The sequence below is a fragment of the Carcharhinus amblyrhynchos genome, chromosome 17 (genome assembly GCF_965287045.1).
Source record: "Carcharhinus amblyrhynchos chromosome 17, sCarAmb.v2.hapA, whole genome shotgun sequence".
NCBI classification, from domain to species: domain Eukaryota; kingdom Metazoa; phylum Chordata; class Chondrichthyes; order Carcharhiniformes; family Carcharhinidae; genus Carcharhinus; species Carcharhinus amblyrhynchos.
The window spans coordinates 57237112-57261391 of NC_137340.1; the positions used below are offsets into that span (position 1 = coordinate 57237112).

A 24280-nucleotide genomic window follows, 5' to 3' on the forward strand; every position below is an offset into this window, starting at 1 on the left:
CACCGTGACAGGTTCCTGTACACTGTTCCCTCAGCACCGTGACAGGTTACTGTACACTGTTCCCTCAGCACCATGACAGGTTCCTGTACACTGTTCCCTCAGCACACTGACAGGTTCCTGTACACTGTTCTCTCAGCACACTGACAGGTTCCTGTACACTGTTCCCTCAGCACACTGACAGGTTCCTGTACACTGTTCCCTCGGCACCGTGACAGGTTCCTGTACACTGTTCCCTCGGCACCGTGACAGGTTCCTGTACACTGTTCCCTCAGCACCGTGACAGGTTCCTGTACACTGTTCCCTCAGCACACTGACAGGTTCCTGTACACTGTTCCCTCAGCACACTGACAGGTTCCTGTACACTGTTCCCTCAGCACCGTGACAGGTTCCTGTACACTGTTCCCTCAGCACCGTGACAGGTTCCTGTACACTGTTCCCTCAGCACCGTGACAGGTTCCTGTACACTGTTCGCTCAGCACCGTGACAGGTTCCTGTACACTGTTCCCTCAGCACACTGACAGGTTCCTGTACACTGTTCCCTCAGCACACTGACAGGTTCCTGTACACTGTTCCCTCAGCACACTGACAGGTTCCTGTACACTGTTCCCTCAGCACCGTGACAGGTTCCTGTACACTGTTCTCTCAGCACACTGACAGGTTCCTGTACACTGTTCCATTGGCACCGTGACAGGTTCCTGTACACTGTTCCATTGGCACCATGACAGGTTCCTGTACACTGTTCCATTGGCACCATGACAGGTTCCTGTACACTGTTCCCTCAGCACACTGACAGGTTCCTGTACACTGTTCCCTCAGCACCGTGACAGGTTCCTGTACACTGTTCTCTCAGCACACTGACAGGTTCCTGTACACTGTTCCATTGGCACCGTGACAGGTTCCTGTACACTGTTCCATTGGCACCATGACAGGTTCCTGTACACTGTTCCATTGGCACCATGACAGGTTCCTGTACACTGTTCCATTGGCACCGTGACAGGTTCCTGTACACTGTTCCCTCGGCACCGTGACAGGTTCCTGTACACTGTTCCCTCAGCACACTGACAGGTTCCTGTACACTGTTCCCTTGGCACCGTGACAGGTTCCTGTACACTGTTCCCTCAGCACACTGACAGGTTCCTGTACACTGTTCCCTCAGCACCGTGACAGGTTCCTGTACACTGTTCCCTCAGCACACTGACAGGTTCCTGTACACTGTTCCCTCGGCACCGTGACAGGTTCTTGTACACTGTTCCCTCAGCACACTGACAGGTTCCTGTACACTGTTCCCTCAGCACACTGACAGGTTCCTGTACACTGTTCCCTCAGCACCGTGACAGGTTCCTGTACACTGTTCCCTCAGCACACTGACAGGTTCCTGTACACTGTTCCCTCGGCACCGTGACAGGTTCCTGTACACTGTTCCATTGGCACCGTGACAGGTTCCTGTACACTGTTCCCTCAGCACCGTGACAGGTTCCTGTACACTGTTCCCTCAGCACCGTCACAGGTTCCTGTACACTGTTCTCTCAGCACACTGACAGGTTCCTGTACACTGTTCCCTCAGCACCGTGACAGGTTCCTGTACACTGTTCCCTCAGCACCGTGACAGGTTCCTGTACAGTGTTCCCTCAGCACCGTGACAGGTTCCTGTACACTGTTCCCTCAGCACACTGACAGGTTCCTGTACACTGTTCCCTCAGCACCGTGACAGGTTCCTGTACACTGTTCCCTCAGCACACTGACAGGTTCCTGTACACTGTTCCCTCAGCACACTGACAGGTTCTTGTACACTGTTCCCTCAGCACCGTGACAGGTTCCTGTACACTGTTCCCTCAGCACCGTGACAGGTTCCTCTACACTGTTCCCTCAGCACCGTGACAGGTTCCTGTACACTGTTCCATTGGCACCATGACACGTTCCTGTACACTGTTCCCTCAGCACCGTGACAGGTTCCTGTACACTGTTCCCTCAGCACCGTGACAGGTTCCTGTACACTGTTCCCTCAGCACCGTGACAGGTTCCTGTACACTGTTCCATTGGCACCGTGACAGGTTCCTGTACACTGTTCCCTCAGCACCGTGACAGGTTCCTGTACACTGTTCCATTGGCACCGTGACAGGTTCCTGTACACTGTTCCATTGGCACCGTGACAGGTTCCTGTACACTGTTCCCTCAGCACCGTGACAGGTTCCTGTACACTGTTCCCTCAGCACACTGACAGGTTCCTGTACACTGTTCCCTCAGCACCGTGACAGGTTCCTGTACACTGTTCCCTCAGCACCGTGACAGGTTCCTGTACACTGTTCCCTCAGCACCGTGACAGGTTCCTGTACACTGTTCCCTCAGCACACTGACAGGTTCCTGTACACTGTTCCATTGGCACCATGACAGGTTCCTGTACACTGTTCCCTCAGCACACTGACAGGTTCCTGTACACTGTTCCATTGGCACCATGACAGGTTCCTGTACACTGTTCCCTCAGCACACTGACAGGTTCCTGTACACTGTTCCCTCAGCACCATGACAGGTTCCTGTACACTGTTCCCTCAGCACACTGACAGGTTCCTGTACACTGTTCCCTCAGCACACTGACAGGTTCCTGTACACTGTTCCCTCAGCACCGTGACAGGTTCCTGTACACTGTTCCCTCAGCACCGTGACAGGTTACTGTACACTGTTCCCTCAGCACACTGACAGGTTCCTGTACACTGTTCCCTCAGCACCGTGACAGGTTCCTGTACACTGTTCCCTCAGCACACTGACAGGTTCCTGTACACTGTTCCATTGGCACCATGACAGGTTCCTGTACACTGTTCCCTCAGCACACTGACAGGTTCCTGTACACTGTTCCCTCAGCACACTGACAGGTTCCTGTACACTGTTCCATTGGCACCGTGACATGTTCCTGTACACTGTTCCCTCAGCACCGTGACAGGTTCCTGTACACTGTTCCCTCAGCACACTGACAGGTTCCTGTACACTGTTCCATTGGCACCGTGACATGTTCCTGTACACTGTTCCCTCAGCACCGTGACAGGTTCCTGTACACTGTTCCCTCAGCACACTGACAGGTTCCTGTACACTGTTCCCTCAGCACCGTGACAGGTTCCTGTACACTGTTCCCTCAGCACACTGACAGGTTCCTGTACACTGTTCCCTCAGCACACTGACAGGTTCCTGTACACTGTTCCCTCAGCACACTGACAGGTTCCTCTACACTGTTCCCTCAGCACCGTACACTGTTCCCTCAGCACCGTGACAGGTTCCTGTACACTGTTCCCTCAGCACCGTGACAGGTTCCTGTACACTGTTCCCTCAGCACACTGACAGGTTCCTGTACACTGTTCTCTCAGCACACTGACAGGTTCCTGTACACTGTTCCCTCAGCACACTGACAGGTTCCTGTACACTGTTCCATTGGCACCGTGACAGGTTCCTGTACACTGTTCCCTCAGCACACTGACAGGTTCCTGTACACTGTTCCCTCAGCACACTGACAGGTTCCTGTACACTGTTCCATTGGCACCATGACAGGTTCCTGTACACTGTTCCCTCGGCACCGTGACAGGTTCCTGTACACTGTTCCCTCAGCACCGTGACAGGTTCCTGTACACTGTTCCATTGGCACCGTGACAGGTTCCTGTACACTGTTCCCTCAGCACCGTGACAGGTTCCTGTACACTGTGCCATTGGCACCATGACAGGTTCCTGTACACTGTTCCCTCAGCACACTGACAGGTTCCTGTATATTGTACACCTGTTCCAGCCCCCTGGCAAACCTGTCCAGGGAATTGGAGCAGTCCTGAGCCACTGTTTGATGTAAGAAGGTCAGGATTGTCTTGTAGATTCTTCATCAGTTTCTGCTATCACTCAATCCTTCCCAACATCTCCAGTTTCTCCAATCAACACTTACCTTCGTTTAATTGCCACTTCCTGATGACCCCTTTCATTTCTGTAAGATTTATTCAAGACTTTATCCAGAGTTATTCCTGTTGCTGTCTCCAGTCCTTCCCCATTTTAGTGCATTGCATTCCAGAGGGACAGAGTCCGAAATAAATCATACAGTTCAATGTTGACATCTTAGTGTCAAAAGTCGGCGTACGTTAACACTGCAATGAAGTTATTGTGAAAATCCCCTAATCGCCACACTCTGCCGCCTGTTCGGGTTACACTGAGGGAGAATTTAGCACGGCCAATGCACCCTAACCAGCACGTCTTTCAGACTGTGGGAGGAACCCGGAGCACCCGGAGGAAACCCACACAGACATGGGGAGAAAGGGCAAACTCCACACAGAGTGTGACCCAAGGCTGGAATCAAATGCAGATTCCTGGCACTGTGAGACAGCAGTGCTAATCACTGTGTCACCGTGCTGCCCCGGGTCCCTGGCACTGTGAGACAACAGTGCTAATCACTGTGTCACCGTGCTGCCCCGGGTCCCTGGCACTGTGAGACAGCAGTGTGAATCACTGTGTCACCGTGCTGCCCCGGGTCCCTGGCACTGTGAGACAGCAGTGTGAATCACTGTGTCACCGTGCTGCCCCGGGTCCCTGGCACTGTGAGACAGCAGTGTGAATCACTGTGTCACCGTGCTGCCCCGGGTCCCTGGCACTGTGAGACAGCAGTGTGAATCACTGTGTCACCGTGCTGCCCCGGGTCCCTGGCACTGTGAGACAGCAGTGTGAATCACTGTGTCACCGTGCTGCCCCGGGTCCCTGGCACTGTGAGACAGCAGTGTGAATCACTGTGTCACCGTGCTGCCCCGGGTCCCTGGCACTGTGAGACAGCAGTGTGAATCACTGTGTCACCGTGCTGCCCCGGGTCCCTGGCGCTGTGAGACAGCAGTGCTAATCACTGTGTCACCGTGCTGCCCCGGGTCCCTGGCACTGTGAGACAGCAGTGTGAATCACTGTGTCACCGTGCTGCCCCGGGTCCCTGGCACTGTGAGACAGCAGTGCGAATCACTGTGTCACCGTGCTGCCCCGGGTCCCTGGCACTGTGAGACAGCAGTGCTAATCACTGTGTCACCGTGCTACCCCGGGTCCCTGGCACTGTGAGACAGCAGTGTGAATCACTGTGTCACCGTGCTGCCCCGGGTCCCTGGCACTGTGAGACAGCAGTGCTAATCACTGTGTCACCGTGCTGCCCCGGGTCCCTGGCACTGTGAGACAGCAGTGTGAATCACTGTGTCACCGTGCTACCCCGGGTCCCTGGCACTGTGAGACAGCAGTGCTAATCACTGTGTCACCGTGCTGCCCCGGGTCCCTGGCACTGTGAGACAGCAGTGCTAATCACTGTGTCACCGTGCTACCCCGGGTCCCTGGCACTGTGAGACAGCAGTGTGAATCACTGTGTCACCGTGCTGCCCCGGGTCCCTGGCACTGTGAGACAGCAGTGCTAATCACTGTGTCACCGTGCTGCCCCGGGTCCCTGGCACTGTGAGACAGCAGTGTGAATCACTGTGTCACCGTGCTGCCCCGGGTCCCTGGCACTGAGACAGCAGTGCTAATCACTGTGTCACCGTGCTGCCCCGGGTCCCTGGCACTGTGAGACAGCAGTGCTAATCACTGTGTCACCGTGCTGCCCCGGGTCCCTGGCACTGTGAGACAGCAGTGTGAATCACTGTGTCACCGTGCTGCCCCGGGTCCCTGGCACTGTGAGACAGCAGTGCTAATCACTGTGTCACCGTGCTGCCCCGGGTCCCTGGCACTGTGAGACAGCAGTGCTAATCACTGTGTCACCGTGCTGCCCCGGGTCCCTGGCACTGTGAGACAGCAGTGTGAATCACTGTGTCACCGTGCTGCCCCGGGTCCCTGGCACTGTGAGACAGCAGTGTGAATCACTGTGTCACCGTGCTGCCCCGGGTCCCTGGCACTGTGAGACAGCAGTGCTAATCACCGTGTCACCGTGCTGCCCCGGGTCCCTGGCACTGTGAGACAGCAGTGTGAATCACTGTGTCACCGTGCTGCCCCGGGTCCCTGGCACTGTGAGACAGCAGTGCGAATCACTGTGTCACCGTGCTGCCCCGGGTCCCTGGCGCTGTGAGACAGCAGTGCTAATCACTGTGTCACCGTGCTGCCCCGGGTCCCTGGCACTGTGAGACAGCAGTGTGAATCACTGTGTCACCGTGCTGCCCCGGGTCCCTGGCACTGTGAGACAGCAGTGCTAATCACTGTGTCACCGTGCTGCCCCGGGTCCCTGGCACTGTGAGACAGCAGTGTGAATCACTGTGTCACCGTGCTGCCCCGGGTCCCTGGCACTGTGAGTCAGCAGTGCTAATCACTGTGTCACCGTGCTGCCCCGGGTCCCTGGCACTGTGAGACAGCAGTGTGAATCACTGTGTCACCGTGCTGCCCCGGGTCCCTGGCACTGTGAGACAGCAGTGCTAATCACTGTGTCACCGTGCTGCCCCGGGTCCCTGGCACTGTGAGACAGCAGTGTGAATCACTGTGTCACCGTGCTGCCCCGGGTCCCTGGCACTGTGAGACAGCAGTGCTAATCACTGTGTCACCGTGCTGCCCCGGGTCCCTGGCACTGTGAGACAGCAGTGTGAATCACTGTGTCACCGTGCTGCCCCGGGTCCCTGGCACTGTGAGACAGCAGTGCTAATCACTGTGTCACCGTGCTGCCCCGGGTCCCTGGCACTGTGAGACAGCAGTGCTAATCACTGTGTCACCGTGCTGCCCCGGGTCCCTGGCACTGTGAGACAGCAGTGTGAATCACTGTGTCACCGTGCTGCCCCGGGTCCCTGGCGCTGTGAGACAGCAGTGCTAATCACTGTGTCACCGTGCTGCCCCGGGTCCCTGGCACTGTGAGACAGCAGTGCTAATCACTGTGTCACCGTGCTGCCCCGGGTCCCTGGCACTGTGAGACAGCAGTGCTAATCACTGTGTCACCGTGCTGCCCCGGGTCCCTGGCACTGTGAGACAGCAGTGTGAATCACTGTGTCACCGTGCTGCCCCGGGTCCCTGGCACTGTGAGACAGCAGTGTGAATCACTGTGTCACCGTGCTGCCCCGGGTCCCTGGCACTGTGAGACAGCAGTGTGAATCACTGTGTCACCGTGCTGCCCCGGGTCCCTGGCACTGTGAGACAGCAGTGTGAATCACTGTGTCACCGTGCTGCCCCGGGTCCCTGGCACTGTGAGACAGCAGTGCTAATCACTGTGTCACCGTGCTGCCCCGGGTCCCTGGCACTGTGAGACAGCAGTGTGAATCACTGTGTCACCGTGCTGCCCCGGGTCCCTGGCACTGTGAGACAGCAGTGTGAATCACTGTGTCACCGTGCTGCCCCGGGTCCCTGGCACTGTGAGACAGCAGTGCTAATCACTGTGTCACCGTGCTGCCCCGGGTCCCTGGCACTGTGAGACAGCAGTGCTAATCACTGTGTCACCGTGCTGCCCCGGGTCCCTGGCACTGTGAGACAGCAGTGTGAATCACTGTGTCTCCGTGCTGCCCCGGGTCCCTGGCGCTGTGAGACAGCAGTGTGAATCACTGTGTCACCGTGCTGCCCCGGGTCCCTGGCGCTGTGAGACAGCAGTGTGAATCACTGTGTCACCGTGCTGCCCTGGGTCCCTGGCACTGTGAGACAGCAGTGTGAATCACTGTGTCACCGTGCTGCCCCGGGTCCCTGGCACTGTGAGACAGCAGTGCTAATCACTGTGTCACCGTGCTGCCCCGGGTCCCTGGCACTGTGAGACAGCAGTGTGAATCACTGTGTCACCGTGCTGCCCCGGGTCCCTGGCGCTGTGAGACAGCAGTGTGAATCACTGTGTCACCGTGCTGCCCCGGGTCCCTGGCACTGTGAGACAGCAGTGTGAATCACTGTGTCACCGTGCTGCCCCGGGTCCCTGGCACTGTGAGACAGCAGTGCTAATCACTGTGTCACCGTGCTGCCCCGGGTCCCTGGCACTGTGAGACAGCAGTGTGAATCACTGTGTCACCGTGCTGCCCCGGGTCCCTGGCACTGTGAGACGGCAGTGCTAATCACTGTGTCACCGTGCTGCCCCGGGTCCCTGGCACTGTGAGACGGCAGTGTGAATCACTGTGTCACCGTGCTGCCCCGGGTCCCTGGCACTGTGAGACAGCAGTGTGAATCACTGTGTCACCGTGCTGCCCCGGGTCCCTGGCACTGTGAGACAGCAGTGTGAATCACTGTGTCACCGTGCTGCCCCGGGTCCCTGGCACTGTGCGGCAGCAGTGTGAATCACTGTGTCACCGTGCTGCCCCGGGTCCCTGGCACTGTGAGACAGCAGTGTGAATCACTGTGTCACCGTGCTGCCCCGGGTCCCTGGCGCTGTGAGACAGCAGTGCTAATCACTGTGTCACCGTGCTGCCCCGGGTCCCTGGCGCTGTGAGACAGCAGTGCTAATCACTGTGTCACCGTGCTGCCCCGGGTCCCTGGCGCTGTGAGACAGCAGTGCTAATCACTGTGTCACCGTGCTGCCCCGGGTCCCTGGCGCTGTGAGACAGCAGTGCTAATCACTGTGTCACCGTGCTGCCCCGGGTCCCTGGCGATGTGAGACAGCAGTGCTAATCACTGTGTCACCGTGCTGCCCCGGGTCCCTGGCACTGTGAGACAGCAGTGTGAATCACTGTGTCACCGTGCTGCCCCGGGTCCCTGGCACTGTGAGACAGCAGTGTGAATCACTGTGTCACCGTGCTGCCCCGGGTCCCTGGCACTGTGAGACAGCAGTGCTAATCACTGTCTCACCGTGCTGCCCCGGGTCCCTGGCGCTGTGAGACAGCAGTGTGAATCACTGTGTCACCGTGCTGCCCCGGGTCCCTGGCACTGTGAGACAGCAGTGCTAATCACAGTGTCACCGTGCTGCCCCGGGTCCCTGGCACTGTGAGACAGCAGTGCTAATCACTGTGTCACCGTGCTGCCCCGGGTCCCTGGCACTGTGAGACAGCAGTGTGAATCACTGTGTCACCGTGCTGCCCCGGGTCCCTGGCACTGTGAGACAGCAGTGTGAATCACTGTGTCACCGTGCTGCCCCGGGTCCCTGGCGCTGTGAGACAGCAGTGTGAATCACTGTGTCACCGTGCTGCCCCGGGTCCCTGGCACTGTGAGACAGCAGTGCTAATCACTGTGTCACCGTGCTGCCCCGGGTCCCTGGCACTGTGAGACAGCAGTGTGAATCACTGTGTCACCGTGCTGCCCCGGGTCCCTGGCACTGTGAGACAACAGTGTGAATCACTGTGTCACCGTGCTGCCCCGGGTCCCTGGCACTGTGAGACAGCAGTGTGAATCACTGTGTCACCGTGCTGCCCCGGGTCCCTGGCACTGTGAGACAGCAGTGCTAATCACAGTGTCACCGTGCTGCCCCGGGTCCCTGGCACTGTGAGACAGCAGTGCTAATCACTGTGTCACCGTGCTGCCCCGGGTCCCTGGCACTGTGAGACAGCAGTGTGAATCACTGTGTCACCGTGCTGCCCCGGGTCCCTGGCGCTGTGAGACAGCAGTGCTAATCACTGTGTCACCGTGCTGCCCCGGGTCCCTGGCACTGTGAGACAGCAGTGTGAATCACTGTGTCACCGTGCTGCCCCGGGTCCCTGGCACTGTGAGACAGCAGTGCGAATCACTGTGTCACCGTGCTGCCCCGGGTCCCTGGCACTGTGAGACAGCAGTGCGAATCACTGTGTCACCGTGCTGCCCCGGGTCCCTGGCACTGTGAGACAGCAGTGTGAATCACTGTGTCACCGTGCTGCCCCGGGTCCCTGGCACTGTGAGACAGCAGTGCTAATCACTGTGTCACCGTGCTGCCCCGGGTCCCTGGCACTGTGAGACAGCAGTGTTAATCACTGTGTCACCGTGCTGCCCCGGGTCCCTGGCACTGTGAGACAGCAGTGTGAATCACTGTGTCACCGTGCTGCCCCGGGTCCCTGGCACTGTGAGACAGCAGTGCGAATCACTGTGTCACCGTGCTGCCCCGGGTCCCTGGCACTGTGAGACAGCAGTGCGAATCACTGTGTCACCGTGCTGCCCCGGGTCCCTGGCACTGTGAGACAGCAGTGTGAATCACTGTGTCACCGTGCTGCCCCGGGTCCCTGGCACTGTGAGACAGCAGTGCTAATCACTGTGTCACCGTGCTGCCCCGGGTCCCTGGCACTGTGAGACAGCAGTGTGAATCACTGTGTCACCGTGCTGCCCCGGGTCCCTGGCACTGTGAGACAGCAGTGCTAATCACTGTGTCACCGTGCTGCCCCGGGTCCCTGGCACTGTGAGACAGCAGTGTGAATCACTGTGTCACCGTGCTGCCCCGGGTCCCTGGCACTGTGAGACAGCAGTGTGAATCACTGTGTCACCGTGCTGCCCCGGGTCCCTGGCACTGTGAGACAGCAGTGCTAATCACTGTGTCACCGTGCTGCCCCGGGTCCCTGGCACTGTGAGACAGCAGTGCTAATCACCGTGTCACCGTGCTGCCCCGGGTCCCTGGCACTGTGAGACAGCAGTGCGAATCACTGTGTCACCGTGCTGCCCCGGGTCCCTGGCACTGTGAGACAGCAGTGTGAATCACTGTGTCACCGTGCTGCCCCGGGTCCCTGGCACTGTGAGACAGCAGTGTGAATCACTGTGTCACCGTGCTGCCCCGGGTCCCTGGCACTGTGAGACAGCAGTGTGAATCACTGTGTCACCGTGCTGCCCCGGGTCCCTGGCACTGTGAGACAGCAGTGCTAATCACTGTGTCACCGTGCTGCCCCGGGTCCCTGGCACTGTGAGACAGCAGTGCTAATCACTGTGTCACCGTGCTGCCCCGGGTCCCTGGCACTGTGAGACAGCAGTGCTAATCACTGTGTCACCGTGCTGCCCCGGGTCCCTGGCACTGTGAGACAGCAGTGCTAATCACCGTGTCACCGTGCTGCCCCGGGTCCCTGGCACTGTGAGACAGCAGTGTGAATCACTGTGTCACCGTGCTGCCCCGGGTCCCTGGCACTGTGAGACAGCAGTGTGAATCACTGTGTCACCGTGCTGCCCCGGGTCCCTGGCGCTGTGAGACAGCAGTGCTAATCACAGTTTCACCGTGCTGCCCCGGGTCCCTGGCACTGTGAGACAGCAGTGTGAATCACTGTGTCACCGTGCTGCCCCGGGTCCCTGGCACTGTGAGACAGCAGTGCTAATCACTGTGTCACCGTGCTGCCCCGGGTCCCTGGCACTGTGAGACAGCAGTGTGAATCACTGTGTCACCGTGCTGCCCCGGGTCCCTGGCACTGTGAGTCAGCAGTGCTAATCACTGTGTCACCGTGCTGCCCCGGGTCCCTGGCACTGTGAGACAGCAGTGTGAATCACTGTGTCACCGTGCTGCCCCGGGTCCCTGGCACTGTGAGACAGCAGTGCTAATCACTGTGTCACCGTGCTGCCCCGGGTCCCTGGCACTGTGAGACAGCAGTGTGAATCACTGTGTCACCGTGCTGCCCCGGGTCCCTGGCACTGTGAGACAGCAGTGCTAATCACTGTGTCACCGTGCTGCCCCGGGTCCCTGGCACTGTGAGACAGCAGTGTGAATCACTGTGTCACCGTGCTGCCCCGGGTCCCTGGCACTGTGAGACAGCAGTGCTAATCACTGTGTCACCGTGCTGCCCCGGGTCCCTGGCACTGTGAGACAGCAGTGCTAATCACTGTGTCACCGTGCTGCCCCGGGTCCCTGGCACTGTGAGACAGCAGTGTGAATCACTGTGTCACCGTGCTGCCCCGGGTCCCTGGCGCTGTGAGACAGCAGTGCTAATCACTGTGTCACCGTGCTGCCCCGGGTCCCTGGCACTGTGAGACAGCAGTGCTAATCACTGTGTCACCGTGCTGCCCCGGGTCCCTGGCACTGTGAGACAGCAGTGCTAATCACTGTGTCACCGTGCTGCCCCGGGTCCCTGGCACTGTGAGACAGCAGTGTGAATCACTGTGTCACCGTGCTGCCCCGGGTCCCTGGCACTGTGAGACAGCAGTGTGAATCACTGTGTCACCGTGCTGCCCCGGGTCCCTGGCGCTGTGAGACAGCAGTGTGAATCACTGTGTCACCGTGCTGCCCCGGGTCCCTGGCGCTGTGAGACAGCAGTGTGAATCACTGTGTCACCGTGCTGCCCCGGGTCCCTGGCACTGTGAGACAGCAGTGTGAATCACTGTGTCACCGTGCTGCCCCGGGTCCCTGGCACTGTGAGACAGCAGTGCTAATCACTGTGTCACCGTGCTGCCCCGGGTCCCTGGCACTGTGAGACAGCAGTGTGAATCACTGTGTCACCGTGCTGCCCCGGGTCCCTGGCACTGTGAGACAGCAGTGTGAATCACTGTGTCACCGTGCTGCCCCGGGTCCCTGGCACTGTGAGACAGCAGTGTGAATCACTGTGTCACCGTGCTGCCCCGGGTCCCTGGCACTGTGAGACAGCAGTGTGAATCACTGTGTCACCGTGCTGCCCCGGGTCCCTGGCACTGTGAGACAGCAGTGCTAATCACTGTGTCACCGTGCTGCCCCGGGTCCCTGGCACTGTGAGACAGCAGTGTGAATCACTGTGTCACCGTGCTGCCCCGGGTCCCTGGCACTGTGAGACGGCAGTGCTAATCACTGTGTCACCGTGCTGCCCCGGGTCCCTGGTACTGTGAGACGGCAGTGTGAATCACTGTGTCACCGTGCTGCCCCGGGTCCCTGGCACTGTGAGACAGCAGTGTGAATCACTGTGTCACCGTGCTGCCCCGGGTCCCTGGCACTGTGCGGCAGCAGTGTGAATCACTGTGTCACCGTGCTGCCCCGGGTCCCTGGCACTGTGAGACAGCAGTGTGAATCACTGTGTCACCGTGCTGCCCCGGGTCCCTGGCGCTGTGAGACAGCAGTGCTAATCACTGTGTCACCGTGCTGCCCCGGGTCCCTGGCGCTGTGAGACAGCAGTGCTAATCACTGTGTCACCGTGCTGCCCCGGGTCCCTGGCGCTGTGAGACAGCAGTGCTAATCACTGTGTCACCGTGCTGCCCCGGGTCCCTGGCGCTGTGAGACAGCAGTGCTAATCACTGTGTCACCGTGCTGCCCCGGGTCCCTGGCGCTGTGAGACAGCAGTGTGAATCACTGTGTCACCGTGCTGCCCCGGGTCCCTGGCGCTGTGAGACAGCAGTGTGAATCACTGTGTCACCGTGCTGCCCCGGGTCCCTGGCACTGTGAGACAGCAGTGTGAATCACTGTGTCACCGTGCTGCCCCGGGTCCCTGGCACTGTGAGACAGCAGTGTGAATCACTGTGTCACCGTGCTGCCCCGGGTCCCTGGCACTGTGAGACAGCAGTGCTAATCACAGTGTCACCGTGCTGCCCCGGGTCCCTGGCACTGTGAGACAGCAGTGCTAATCACTGTGTCACCGTGCTGCCCCGGGTCCCTGGCACTGTGAGACAGCAGTGCTAATCACTGTGTCACCGTGCTGCCCCGGGTCCCTGGCACTGTGAGACAGCAGTGTGAATCACTGTGTCACCGTGCTGCCCCGGGTCCCTGGCACTGTGAGACAGCAGTGTGAATCACTGTGTCACCGTGCTGCCCCGGGTCCCTGGCACTGTGAGACAGCAGTGCTAATCACTGTGTCACCGTGCTGCCCCGGGTCCCTGGCACTGTGAGACAGCAGTGTGAATCACTGTGTCACCGTGCTGCCCCGGGTCCCTGGCACTGTGAGACAGCAGTGTGAATCATGTGTCACCGTGCTGCCCCGGGTCCCTGGCGCTGTGAGACAGCAGTGTGAATCACTGTGTCACCGTGCTGCCCCGGGTCCCTGGCACTGTGAGACAGCAGTGTGAATCACTGTGTCACCGTGCTGCCCCGGGTCCCTGGCACTGTGAGACAGCAGTGCTAATCACTGTGTCACCGTGCTGCCCCGGGTCCCTGGCACTGTGAGACAGCAGTGTGAATCACTGTGTCACCGTGCTGCCCCGGGTCCCTGGCACTGTGAGACAGCAGTGTGAATCACTGTGTCACCGTGCTGCCCCGGGTCCCTGGCACTGTGAGACAGCCGTGCTAATCACAGTGTCACCGTGCTGCCCCGGGTCCCTGGCACTGTGAGACAGCAGTGCTAATCACTGTGTCACCGTGCTGCCCCGGGTCCCTGGCACTGTGAGACAGCAGTGTGAATCACTGTGTCACCGTGCTGCCCCGGGTCCCTGGCGCTGTGAGACAGCAGTGCTAATCACTGTGTCACCGTGCTGCCCCGGGTCCCTGGCACTGTGAGACAGCAGTGTGAATCACTGTGTCACCGTGCTGCCCCGGGTCCCTGGCACTGTGAGACAGCAGTGTGAATCACTGTGTCACCGTGCTGCCCCGGGTCCCTGGCACTGTGAGACAGCAGTGCTAATCACTGTGTCACCGTGCTGCCCCGGGTCCCTGGCACTGTGAGACAGCAGTGTGAATCACAGTGTCACCGTGCTGCCCCGGGTCCCTGGCACTGTGAGACAGCAGTGCTAATCACTGTGTCACCGTGCTGCCCCGGGTCCCTGGCACTGTGAGACAGCAGTGTGAATCACTGTGTCACCGTGCTGCCCCGGGTCCCTGGCACTGTGAGACAGCAGTGCTAATCACTGTGTCACCGTGCTGCCCCGGGTCCCTGGCACTGTGAGACAGCAGTGTGAATCACTGTGTCACCGTGCTGCCCCAATACAATATCCTGGAAACAGTCTTCAGGAGAAAATTGAAAGTGACTTGGACAAATATGTGCTAATTCAGGAAAACTGACATGGGCTGCTTGGGAGCATTGCTGGAGTATTTTTTTGATGAGGTGATGGAGTTGATCAGGTTAATGTTTTTGGTGTGTTATCTACAGCATTGCAAAGGCATTTGATACAGAGTTCTGAGCGCAGCAGATGTTAAATGCTGAAATAATCTTGGCTCCAGGCCAGACTGTATCTTTGTTTTCTGAAAATAAAAAGTAGGAATTTCAGTAGCAAGATATACAAGAACACTTCTGGGATTTTAAGATTGAGGTTAAAAGATTTATTAACAAGATGAAAAAAAAGTCCAAAGATATGTGGGTTAAGTTGACTGGCTATTTGAAATTTACCTTTAGTGTCAGGGGGACTAGCAGGGTAAATACATGGGCTTACAGGGATAGTGACTGGATAGGATTGTTGTTGGTGTTGGCTAGATGGGCTGAATGGCCTCCTTCTGCTCTGTTGGGATTCTGATTCTATGAAAAGTTAATCACACAGGATTACAATTACACAAATTAGTCTTACAAAACAGTCCTCCCCAAAAAGAATCCCTTTTTGGCCAGACCCACGAGTAAACATTTCCTAGGTAATGCTCCCTTATAGACAATTAGCTATAAAATCCAGTAATAATTCACAAGAAATAATTGCCTTTGCTTCAATGAAAATATACCGCACAACTTTTCAAACAGTCTTTGATTCTGCTGTGGAAATCCAAGAAACAAGATGGCTTTTTGAAGCCAAAGACTTTTCTGGTCAGACGCTGTCTGATTCAAACTTTGCCTTGTCCCAGCCCGGAGCTGGAAATCTTTGCCACACACAGCCAACATTAAGTTTTCCACAGTAACCTGAAAGTACCTTCTTTCCCCATTCCATTTCCAGTTCCAGTCTTCTTGCACCGCTTTCAAACTTCAATCCTTCCGAATCTCTCACCATTGTATCTGATTTCAGGTCAATAAAATGTAATATCGGGGGAAATCTTACCAGGGAATGGCAGTTTTGTTTCTGGCAAGAAAACAGGTGCGTCTCTAGAAACATGTTAGTTTTCTCTCCAGATCTCACCACGTGCTGTTAAGACATAATCCAGGGGAGTGTTTTACACTCTTATACAGTGGGGCAGGGACTCAACTCACTGGCAAAATCCGCTTGCACGGAGATTGGGCGCCATCTTTAAAGGACATCCAATCATAACTGCAATAAGCTACCCTCTGAGCCCACTATGGAGGTCTCGGGGCCTCCCCTTGCCACCCCGAATCAGAGTCAGTACTTCTCTATCCTCACCCCCATTATCAGCCCCACACCCCCCATCAAATTCATGTCAAGTAGGTTCATGCCTGTCATTGGTGTAAACATGATGATGTCACTGGGAAGGAAAGGGAAGATCCAAAATCACATTCTGATTGGATGTATTATTGTCACTTGTATTAACATACAGTGAAAAGTATTGTTTCTTGCACACTATATAAACAAAACATACCATTCATAGAGAATGAAAGGAGAGAGCGCAGAATGTAGTGTTAAGGTCATAACTAGGGTGTAGAGAAAGATCAAGGTCGCCGGTGAGAACTGTGACTTCCAGATCTTGAGCTCTCTTTGGCATTCACACAGACACTGACTGCAGGCTTGATTTCACTCCCGTACTCTTCTGTTACCCACAGAATTCCTGGGAGCTGCAAAATGTTTCCTCTCCCCCAGCTATCCCTTCAATATTCAAAGAAACACTCAGTTTGTTCAAAAATGTAAATGTTTGATACAACCTACTCACCCATAATATCTCATTATATGTGCACAAACATAACACATCTATCCTTGCAGTTGTAGAGAATGGAATAAAAGAGACAATAGCAACATAGCTGAGTGAGAGGAAACACAGAGTTACAGTTAATGATGTACTCGGGCTGGAGGGCAGTTTATAGTGGAGTTCCCCTGGGGTCTGTGTTGGGATCCTCGTTCTTCCTGATGTATATTAATAACCTAGACATTGTACAGGACACTGTCTTAAAATCTACACATGAAATTTGGAAACATTGTGGACTGTGAGGAATATAGTGTAGAACTTCAAAATGACAAGTGGCAGAACATGGCTGAAAGCAGCTAATAAAACCTCACTGTAATCGAGGGTTTATTAATAGAGTACAAGAGCAAAGAGTTTAGGTTCAACTCGTGTGAGACATTAATTTGTCCTCCGCTAAAGTGTTGGGTACAGTTCTGGGTGCCGCACTTCAGGGAAGATGTCACAGAGTCACAGAGGTTTACAGCATGGAAACAGGCCCTTCGGGCCGACTTGTCCCTGCTGCCCTTTTTTTTAAAACCCCTAAGCTAACCCCAATTGCCCGCATTTGGCCCATATCCCTCTATACTCATCGTACCCATGTAACTGTCTAAATGCTTTTTAAAGACAAAATTGTACCCGCCTCTACTACTGCCTCTGGCAGCTTGTTCCAGACACTCACCACCCTCTGGGTGAAAAAATTGCCCCTCTGGACACTTTTATATCTCTCTCCCCTCACCTTAAACCTATGCCCTCTAGTTTTAGACTCCCCTACCTTTGGGAAAAGATATTGACTATCTAGCTGATCTGTGCCCCTCATTATTTTATAGACCTCTACAAAATCACCCCTCAGCCTCCTACGCTCCAGAGAAAAAAGTCCCAGTAAACCCAGTCTCTCCTTATAACTCAATCCATCAAGTCCCAGTAGCATCCTGGTAAATCTTTTCTGCACTCTTTCTAGTTTAATAATATCCTTTCTATAATAGGGTGACCAGAATTACACACAGTATTCCAAGTGTGGCCTTACCAATGTCTTGTACAACTTCAACAAGACGTCCCAACTCCTGTATTCAATGTTCTGACCAATGAAACCAAGCATGCCGAATGCCTTCTTCACCACTCTGTCCACCTGTGACTCCACTTTCAAGGAGCTATGAACCTGTACCCCTAGGTCTCTTTGTTCTGTAACTCTCCCCAACGCCCTACCATTAACTGAGTAAGTCCTGCCCTGGTTCAATCGACCAAAATGCATCACCTCGCATTTGTCTAAATTAAACTCCATCTGCCATTCGTCAGCCCACTGGCCCAATTGATCAAGATCCCGTTGCAATTGGAGATAACTTTCTTCACTGTCCACTATGCCACCAATCTTGGTGCCATCTGCAAACTTACTAACCATGCCTCCTATATTCTCATCCAAATCATTAATATAAATGACAAATAACAGTGGGCCCAACACTGATCCCTGAGGCTGGTCACAGGCCTGCAGTTTGAAAAACAACCCTCTACAACCACCCTCTGGCTTCTGTCAAGAAGTCAATTTTGTATCCATTTAGATCCCTCACCCTGGATCCCGTGAGATTTAACCTTATGCAACAACCTACCATGCGGTACCTTGTCAAAGGCCTTGCTAAAGTCCATGTAGACAACATCAACTGCACTGCCCTCATCTACCTTCTTTGTTACTCCTTCAGAAAACTCAGTTAAACTTGTGAGACATGATTTTCCACTCACAAAGCCATGCTGACTGTCCTTAATCTGTCCTTGCATCTCTAAATGCCTGTAGATCCTGTCTCTCAAAATACTTTCCAACAATTTACCCACCACAGATGTGAGGATCACTGGCCTGTAGTTCCCAGGCTTTTCCCTGCAGCCCTTTTTAAACAAAGGCACAACATTTACCACCCTCCAATCTTCAGGCTCCTCACCCTGACTATCGATGATTCAAATATCTCGGCTGGGGGACCCGCAGTTTCCTCCCCAGCCTCCCACAATGTCCTGGGATAGACTCCATCAGTGTGAAGACATGAGCGAGGATGCAGAAGAAATTCCTGAGAATATTCCCAGGAATGAGGAGCTTCAGTTATGTCAAGAGATTGGGAAAGTTGGGATTGACTGAGAAGAGGAATTGAAAATCACAAGATTTCTGGTCAGAGTGGATATGAATAAACTGCTTGTGAAAGGATCGAGAATGAGATTTAAAGTAAAGGGAACGAAAGCAATATGAGACAAAGTTTTTTCACAAAACAATTGAAATGTACTGCCTGAGATGGAATAGAAGCAGGCTTAAGCAAAGCTCCAGAAGGAAATTGCATTGTTATTTGAAAAGAAAGAAAGTGCAGAGATATAGGAAAATGGCACCAAATGAATTCTGGGTGGCATGGTAGCACAGTGGTTAGCACGGCTGCTTCACAGCTCCAGGGACCTGGGTTCAATTCCTGGCTCGGGTTACTGTCTGTGTGGAGTTTGCACATTCTCCTCGTGTCTGTGTGGGTTTCCTCCGGGTACTCCGGTTTCTTCCCCAGTCCAAAGATGTGCGGGTTAGGTTGATTGGCCATGCTAAAATTGCCCCTTAGAGTCCCAGGATGTGTAGGTTAGAGGGTAAATATATGGGGGGAGGGCCAGTGCAGACGCAGTGGGCCAGGTGACCACTTTCTGCACTGTAAGGTTTCTATGAATTGCCCATTCTGAGGGCTAGTGCAGACACGATGGACTGAATGGCCTCCTCCTCCACTGGATCTGTTCTGATTCTGTGAGAATGTAATGTTTCTGTGCTTAAGGAATGCTGCTGTGGCCCAGGCTGAATGGTGACCAAGCAAAAGTAAAGCTTTGTTCATTCCATCTCTCCTTTTTCTCACACAGGCATTCTCTGCATATTATTTTGTGATGAATTTTTTAAATCTGACAAAAGATGGGCCTCATGATTTGGATGAAGTGAAGAAGGCAGCTGATAGGTTCTGTTCAATGCCATGGGTTCAGGTAGGTGAGAACACTTTGGCCTGGTGGACATGAGTCTTATCTTCAGCTCCAGAATCAGAGAGTGACTTACTGCTGATTGGTGCTGGAATTTATTACAATGGGAGACACATCATTTGGGTGAGATTAAATCTTTCCCATGCATGTATTGTTCAAAAATCAGTTGCAGGTATTTGCTGAGCTAGGGAAGGAACTGTTTATGGCTAAAGGACAGTAGAATGAGCACTTCCAGCTTCCCTCCTCTGGCCAGAACTGAATCCCCAATTAGGAAAATCTAACCCTAACCCCAACCCTGGGGTACTGGCAACAGGAGCAGAACCACTAAATCAATACATGAAACTGAAGAGAATAGACACAGAACAGTACAGGCCCTTCGGCCCTCAATGTTGTGCTGAGCTCTGTCCAAAACCAAGATCAAGCTACCCCACTCCCACTTTATTCTGGTAAATAAAAGGGTAATAGTTACTCACCAGAGTCCAGGGACTGGGAACGTCCAAAATGTGGAGTTTTTTCAAGGAGCAGCTACTGCGAGTCTGTGATAGGTATGTCCCTGTCAGGCAAGGAGGAATTGGTAGAGCTAGGGAACCGTGGTGCACTAAAGTTGACTCGTTGGTTAAAAAGAAAAAGGAGGCTTATGTTCGGATGAGACGTGAGCACTCGGATAGTGCACTAGAGAGCTTTAGATTGGCTAGGAGGGAGTTGAAGAGTGAGTTAAGAAGGGCTAAAAGAGGACATGAGAAGACTTTGGCTGATAGGGTTAAGGAGAATCCTAAGGCGTTCTATAGGTATGTTAAGAACAGAAGGTTGGTTAGGGCAAGATTAGGGCCAGTTATAGACAGCAGAGGGAAGTTATGTGTGGAACCGGAGGAGATTGGTGAAGCATTGAACCAATATTTCTCTTCGGTGTTCACGCAGGGGGACATGGATATAGCTGAGGAGGACACTGGGTTGCAGGGGAGTAGAATTGACAGTGTTACAGTTGATAAGGAGGATGTGCTGGATATTCTGGAGGGTCTGAAAATAGATAAGTCCCCTGGTCCGGATGGGATTTACCCCAGGATTCTCTGGGAGGCAAGAGAAGTGATTGCAGAGCCTCTGGCTCTGATCTTCAGGTCGTCGTTGGCCTCTGGTATAGTACCGGAAGATTGGAGGTTAGCGAATGTTGTCGCATTGTTTAAGAAGGGGAACAGAGACTTCCCCGGGAATTATAGACCGGTGAGTCTTACTTCTGTTGTGGGCAAGGTTTTTAGAAAAAATTATTAGGGATAGGATTTATAGTTATTTGGAGAGTAAAGAGTTGATTGGAGATAGTCAGCATGGTTTTGTGGCGGGTAGGTCGTGCCTTACTAACCTTATTGAGTTTTTTGAGAAAGTGACCAAAGAGGTGGATGGGGGTAAGGCAGTGGACGTGGTGTATATGGATTTTAGTAAGGCGTTTGATAAGGTTCACCATGGTAGGCTTCTGCACAAAATGCAGATGTATGGGATTGGGGGTAGTCTAGGAAATTGGATCAGGAATTGGCTAGCAGATAGGAGACAGAGGGTGGTGGTTGATGGTAAATATTCATCATGGAGTTCGGTTACGAGTGGTGTGCCTCAGGGATCTGTTTTGGGGCCACTGCTGTTTGTAATTTTTATTAATGATCTGGATGAGGGTATAGTTGGGTGGATTAGTAAATTTGCTGATGACACCAAAGTCGGAGGTGTGGTAGATTGTGAGGAAGGGTGTCATAGTTTGCAGGGAGACTTAGACAGGTTGCAGAGCTGGGCCGAGAGGTGGCAGATGGAGTTTAATGCGGAGAAGTGTGAGGTAATTCACTTTGGTAGGAATAACAGATGTGTCGAGTATAGGGCTAACGGGAGGACTTTGAATAGTGTGGATGAGCAGAGGGATCTAGGTGTATGTGTACATAGATCCCTGAAAGTTGGGAATCAAGTAGATAAGGTTGTTAAGAAGGCATACGGTGTCTTGGCGTTTATTGGTAGGGGGATTGAATTTAGGAGTCGCAGTGTTATGTTGCAACTGTACACAACTCTGGTGCGGCCGCACTTGGAGTACTGTGTGCAGTTCTGGTCCCCACATTATAGGAAGGATGTGGAGGCTTTGGAGAGGGTGCAGAGGAGGTTTACCAGGATGTTGCCTGGTATGGAGGGGAGGTCCTATGAGGAGAGACTGAGGGATTTGGGGTTGTTTTCGCTGGAAAGAAGGCGGCTAAGAGGGGATCTTATTGAAACATATAAGATGATTAGAGGTTTAGATAGGGTGGACAGTGATAGCCTTTTTCCTCGGATGGAGAAAGCTAGCACGAGGGGGCATGGCTTTAAATTAAGGGGGGGTAGTTATAGGACGGATGTCAGGGGTAGGTTCTTTACCCAGAGGGTGGTGAGGGATTGGAATGCCCTGCCTGCTGCAGTTGTAAATGCGCCTAGTTTGGGGGCGTTTAAGAGATCCGTGGATAGGTTTATGGATGAAAAGGGATTGGTTTAGGTTAGAGGGTCATTGTTTTTTAACTGGTCGGCGCAACATCGTGGGCCGAAGGGCCTGTTCTGCGCTGTAATGTTCTATGTTCTATGTTTGTGTACATCTGGACTAGCCACTCTGTTAGGGAGGAGGTTATTGAAACCTGTGATGTGCCTGAGTGAGAACCCACGATTCCTCGCACTGCTCCACAACCCTGTACATAAAATGCAGCAGTGCAACATCTCTCTGCTTTTTAATTTCTCTCCGCCTTTACCTTCCAGTGTTTTTTAACATTTCTTCCTTTTATTCCTCCTAATTGATTCCTTTAGGTTTTTTGGTTTTCTCTGAGCAGGATTCAGCTAACTGGCAGCTCACTAGGTTTAGCTCTCAGCTCGGATTGCCTCCTGCTGCTGCATGCCATGAGTACTATAACATTTGACTGTTAGCTAGTAACATCATTTCCACTCTCCCTTGTGTGTAGAAGAAGAAGTAGTCTGGGGATTGAACACAGAAGTTACATATCTTGTTTATTTTATAAAATCTTATTCTTAACAGGTGAAGAATGTGTTCTCGGTTGATGAAAAGTATCTGAGTGAATATTGCTTTTCTGGACATTACATCCTCACCCTCCTGCAGAACGGTTACAATTTTACCTCCACTAATTGGAAAGCAATCGAGTTTGTGGGAAAGGTTTGTATCCTGGTCGCTGCTTCCACTCCTCTCCAGCCTCTCGCTCAGTATAAATCCCAAAGATAAAGGCAAAAAATTGTGGATGCTGGAACCTGAAACAAAAACAGGAAATGTTGCAGAAACTCAGCAGGTTTGACAGCATCTCTGGAGCGAGAATAGAGCCGACGTTTCGAGTCAGGCTGTCTGTTAGATTAGGCTGTTCACAATCTTGATGTTCTGTTTGATCCTAAATGGAATCCCTAATCTGATTTTCTCCCTCACCAAGACTGCCGACTTTGAGCTGTGAAATGTCCAATGGATTCAAGGTGTGCGCTGAAATACAAAACCAGAGACAGATCTTGAGAATAGGTTAATTCACAAGATGCAAAGTTACTGATTTCTGCCTCCTAATACTAACCCAGCTTCTTCAAAGACCCCCCTCCTTTATAACCTTTTGAGGTTAAACAATAAACAAATGGATAAATTAACAAATTTAAGTAATTGCCTCATAAAGAGGCACCATAACAAAAGAAAAACCTTAAAGGAAACTAATTAAATCAAAATGATACACTCCTGTCACTGGGCTGCCCAGAAGTCATGAACAGGAATCTCTGACCACCTACACATCCATGGAGAGGTGCTCTTAATCTCACAATGTCCATCACCTGTGTATCTTTTAACAACACAATCAACCAACCAATAACAGGCTTCCTTCTTTCAAACAAAAAGTACAACATACTGCAATCATTATCATGCACTCAAAGGAAAAAGATTGGTTTTCCAGACTTTTTGCAACACAAGCCATTCCTTTTCCAGGACCTCCAACAAGCATTTCTCTTTGTAAAGCTGCCTGATAATTGGTGACTCCCATTGGCCCGTTTTTGAGATCTCCTTCCTCTCTAACATTCCCTTGATTTTAGGGAGGTCAATACTCACCTTTTCCCCAGTGACACTGGTCACTGAATGACCCTTATCCCACAGAGACTGTTTATTCACACATCATTCAATGGGCATCCTTTTCTCAGACTGCCTCTTGTAGGATTTCCTTCCAAATACCATGTCTGTGCTTCTACCGGTGCTGCTATTCCTGCGGCTAGGTAACTTTTAACCATTCTTTTTATTATCTTGGCTTCCCAGGCCAAGGGGCAACATTGTCTGTTTTCATCAACTAAGAATTTGATAAATCCAGTTGTACTAAAAGAAATTCACTAAAATGGACTAACTTCATATCTTTCAGTTCACCCGGAAACTTGAGCGTACATTTCTTCAAATTTAATTTCTGATTTTCCCTCAGAATCTCCTTAACTAAAACGGGTTTCATTGCTGTACTAAATTCCAGTGTGCCATACCTGCCGCTGGGTCTTATCCGAATGCACAGCCAGTTTAACTATTCAATCATCTTAATTGCTCTGTTTTTTCCTTGGAAGGAAGATCATCTCTGTAAGGACCAGGTTCAATTTGATTAACACTTGTTGATTTAAGGTTATTCCTGACCTACTCTGTCTAACCCTACCGGGGAGATCTTCCATTTGTTCAAGCCAGTGGAACTTACAGCCCTGCCGGTGGTGCAGTCCCATCACCTGTTTCCCAGCGGCATGGCGTGGATTCATTGGAAAATCCCATTGACACCAGCAAGACCAGAAGATACCGCCACCAGCCAATGGCAGTCCAGCGAGAAACATGCTGCAGGGGGCCAGAGAATCCCACGTTTTCCATCTAAAAGTCCTCTAACCTGACTCCAATCTTCA

The 24280-nt window shown here is 53.1% G+C and overlaps 1 protein-coding gene across 1 annotated transcript in view; it reads left to right on the forward strand.

Annotated features, from left to right (window-relative positions):
* Window positions 1-24280, forward strand: part of entpd1 (ectonucleoside triphosphate diphosphohydrolase 1) — a 65431-nt gene that overhangs the window by 27252 nt on the left and 13899 nt on the right. The window contains exons 5-6 of the mRNA XM_080205358.1: window positions 19289-19405; window positions 22419-22553. Coding sequence (XP_080061484.1) covers window positions 19289-19405; window positions 22419-22553 — 252 coding nt within the window. The remainder of the gene's footprint in view (window positions 1-19288; window positions 19406-22418; window positions 22554-24280) is intronic.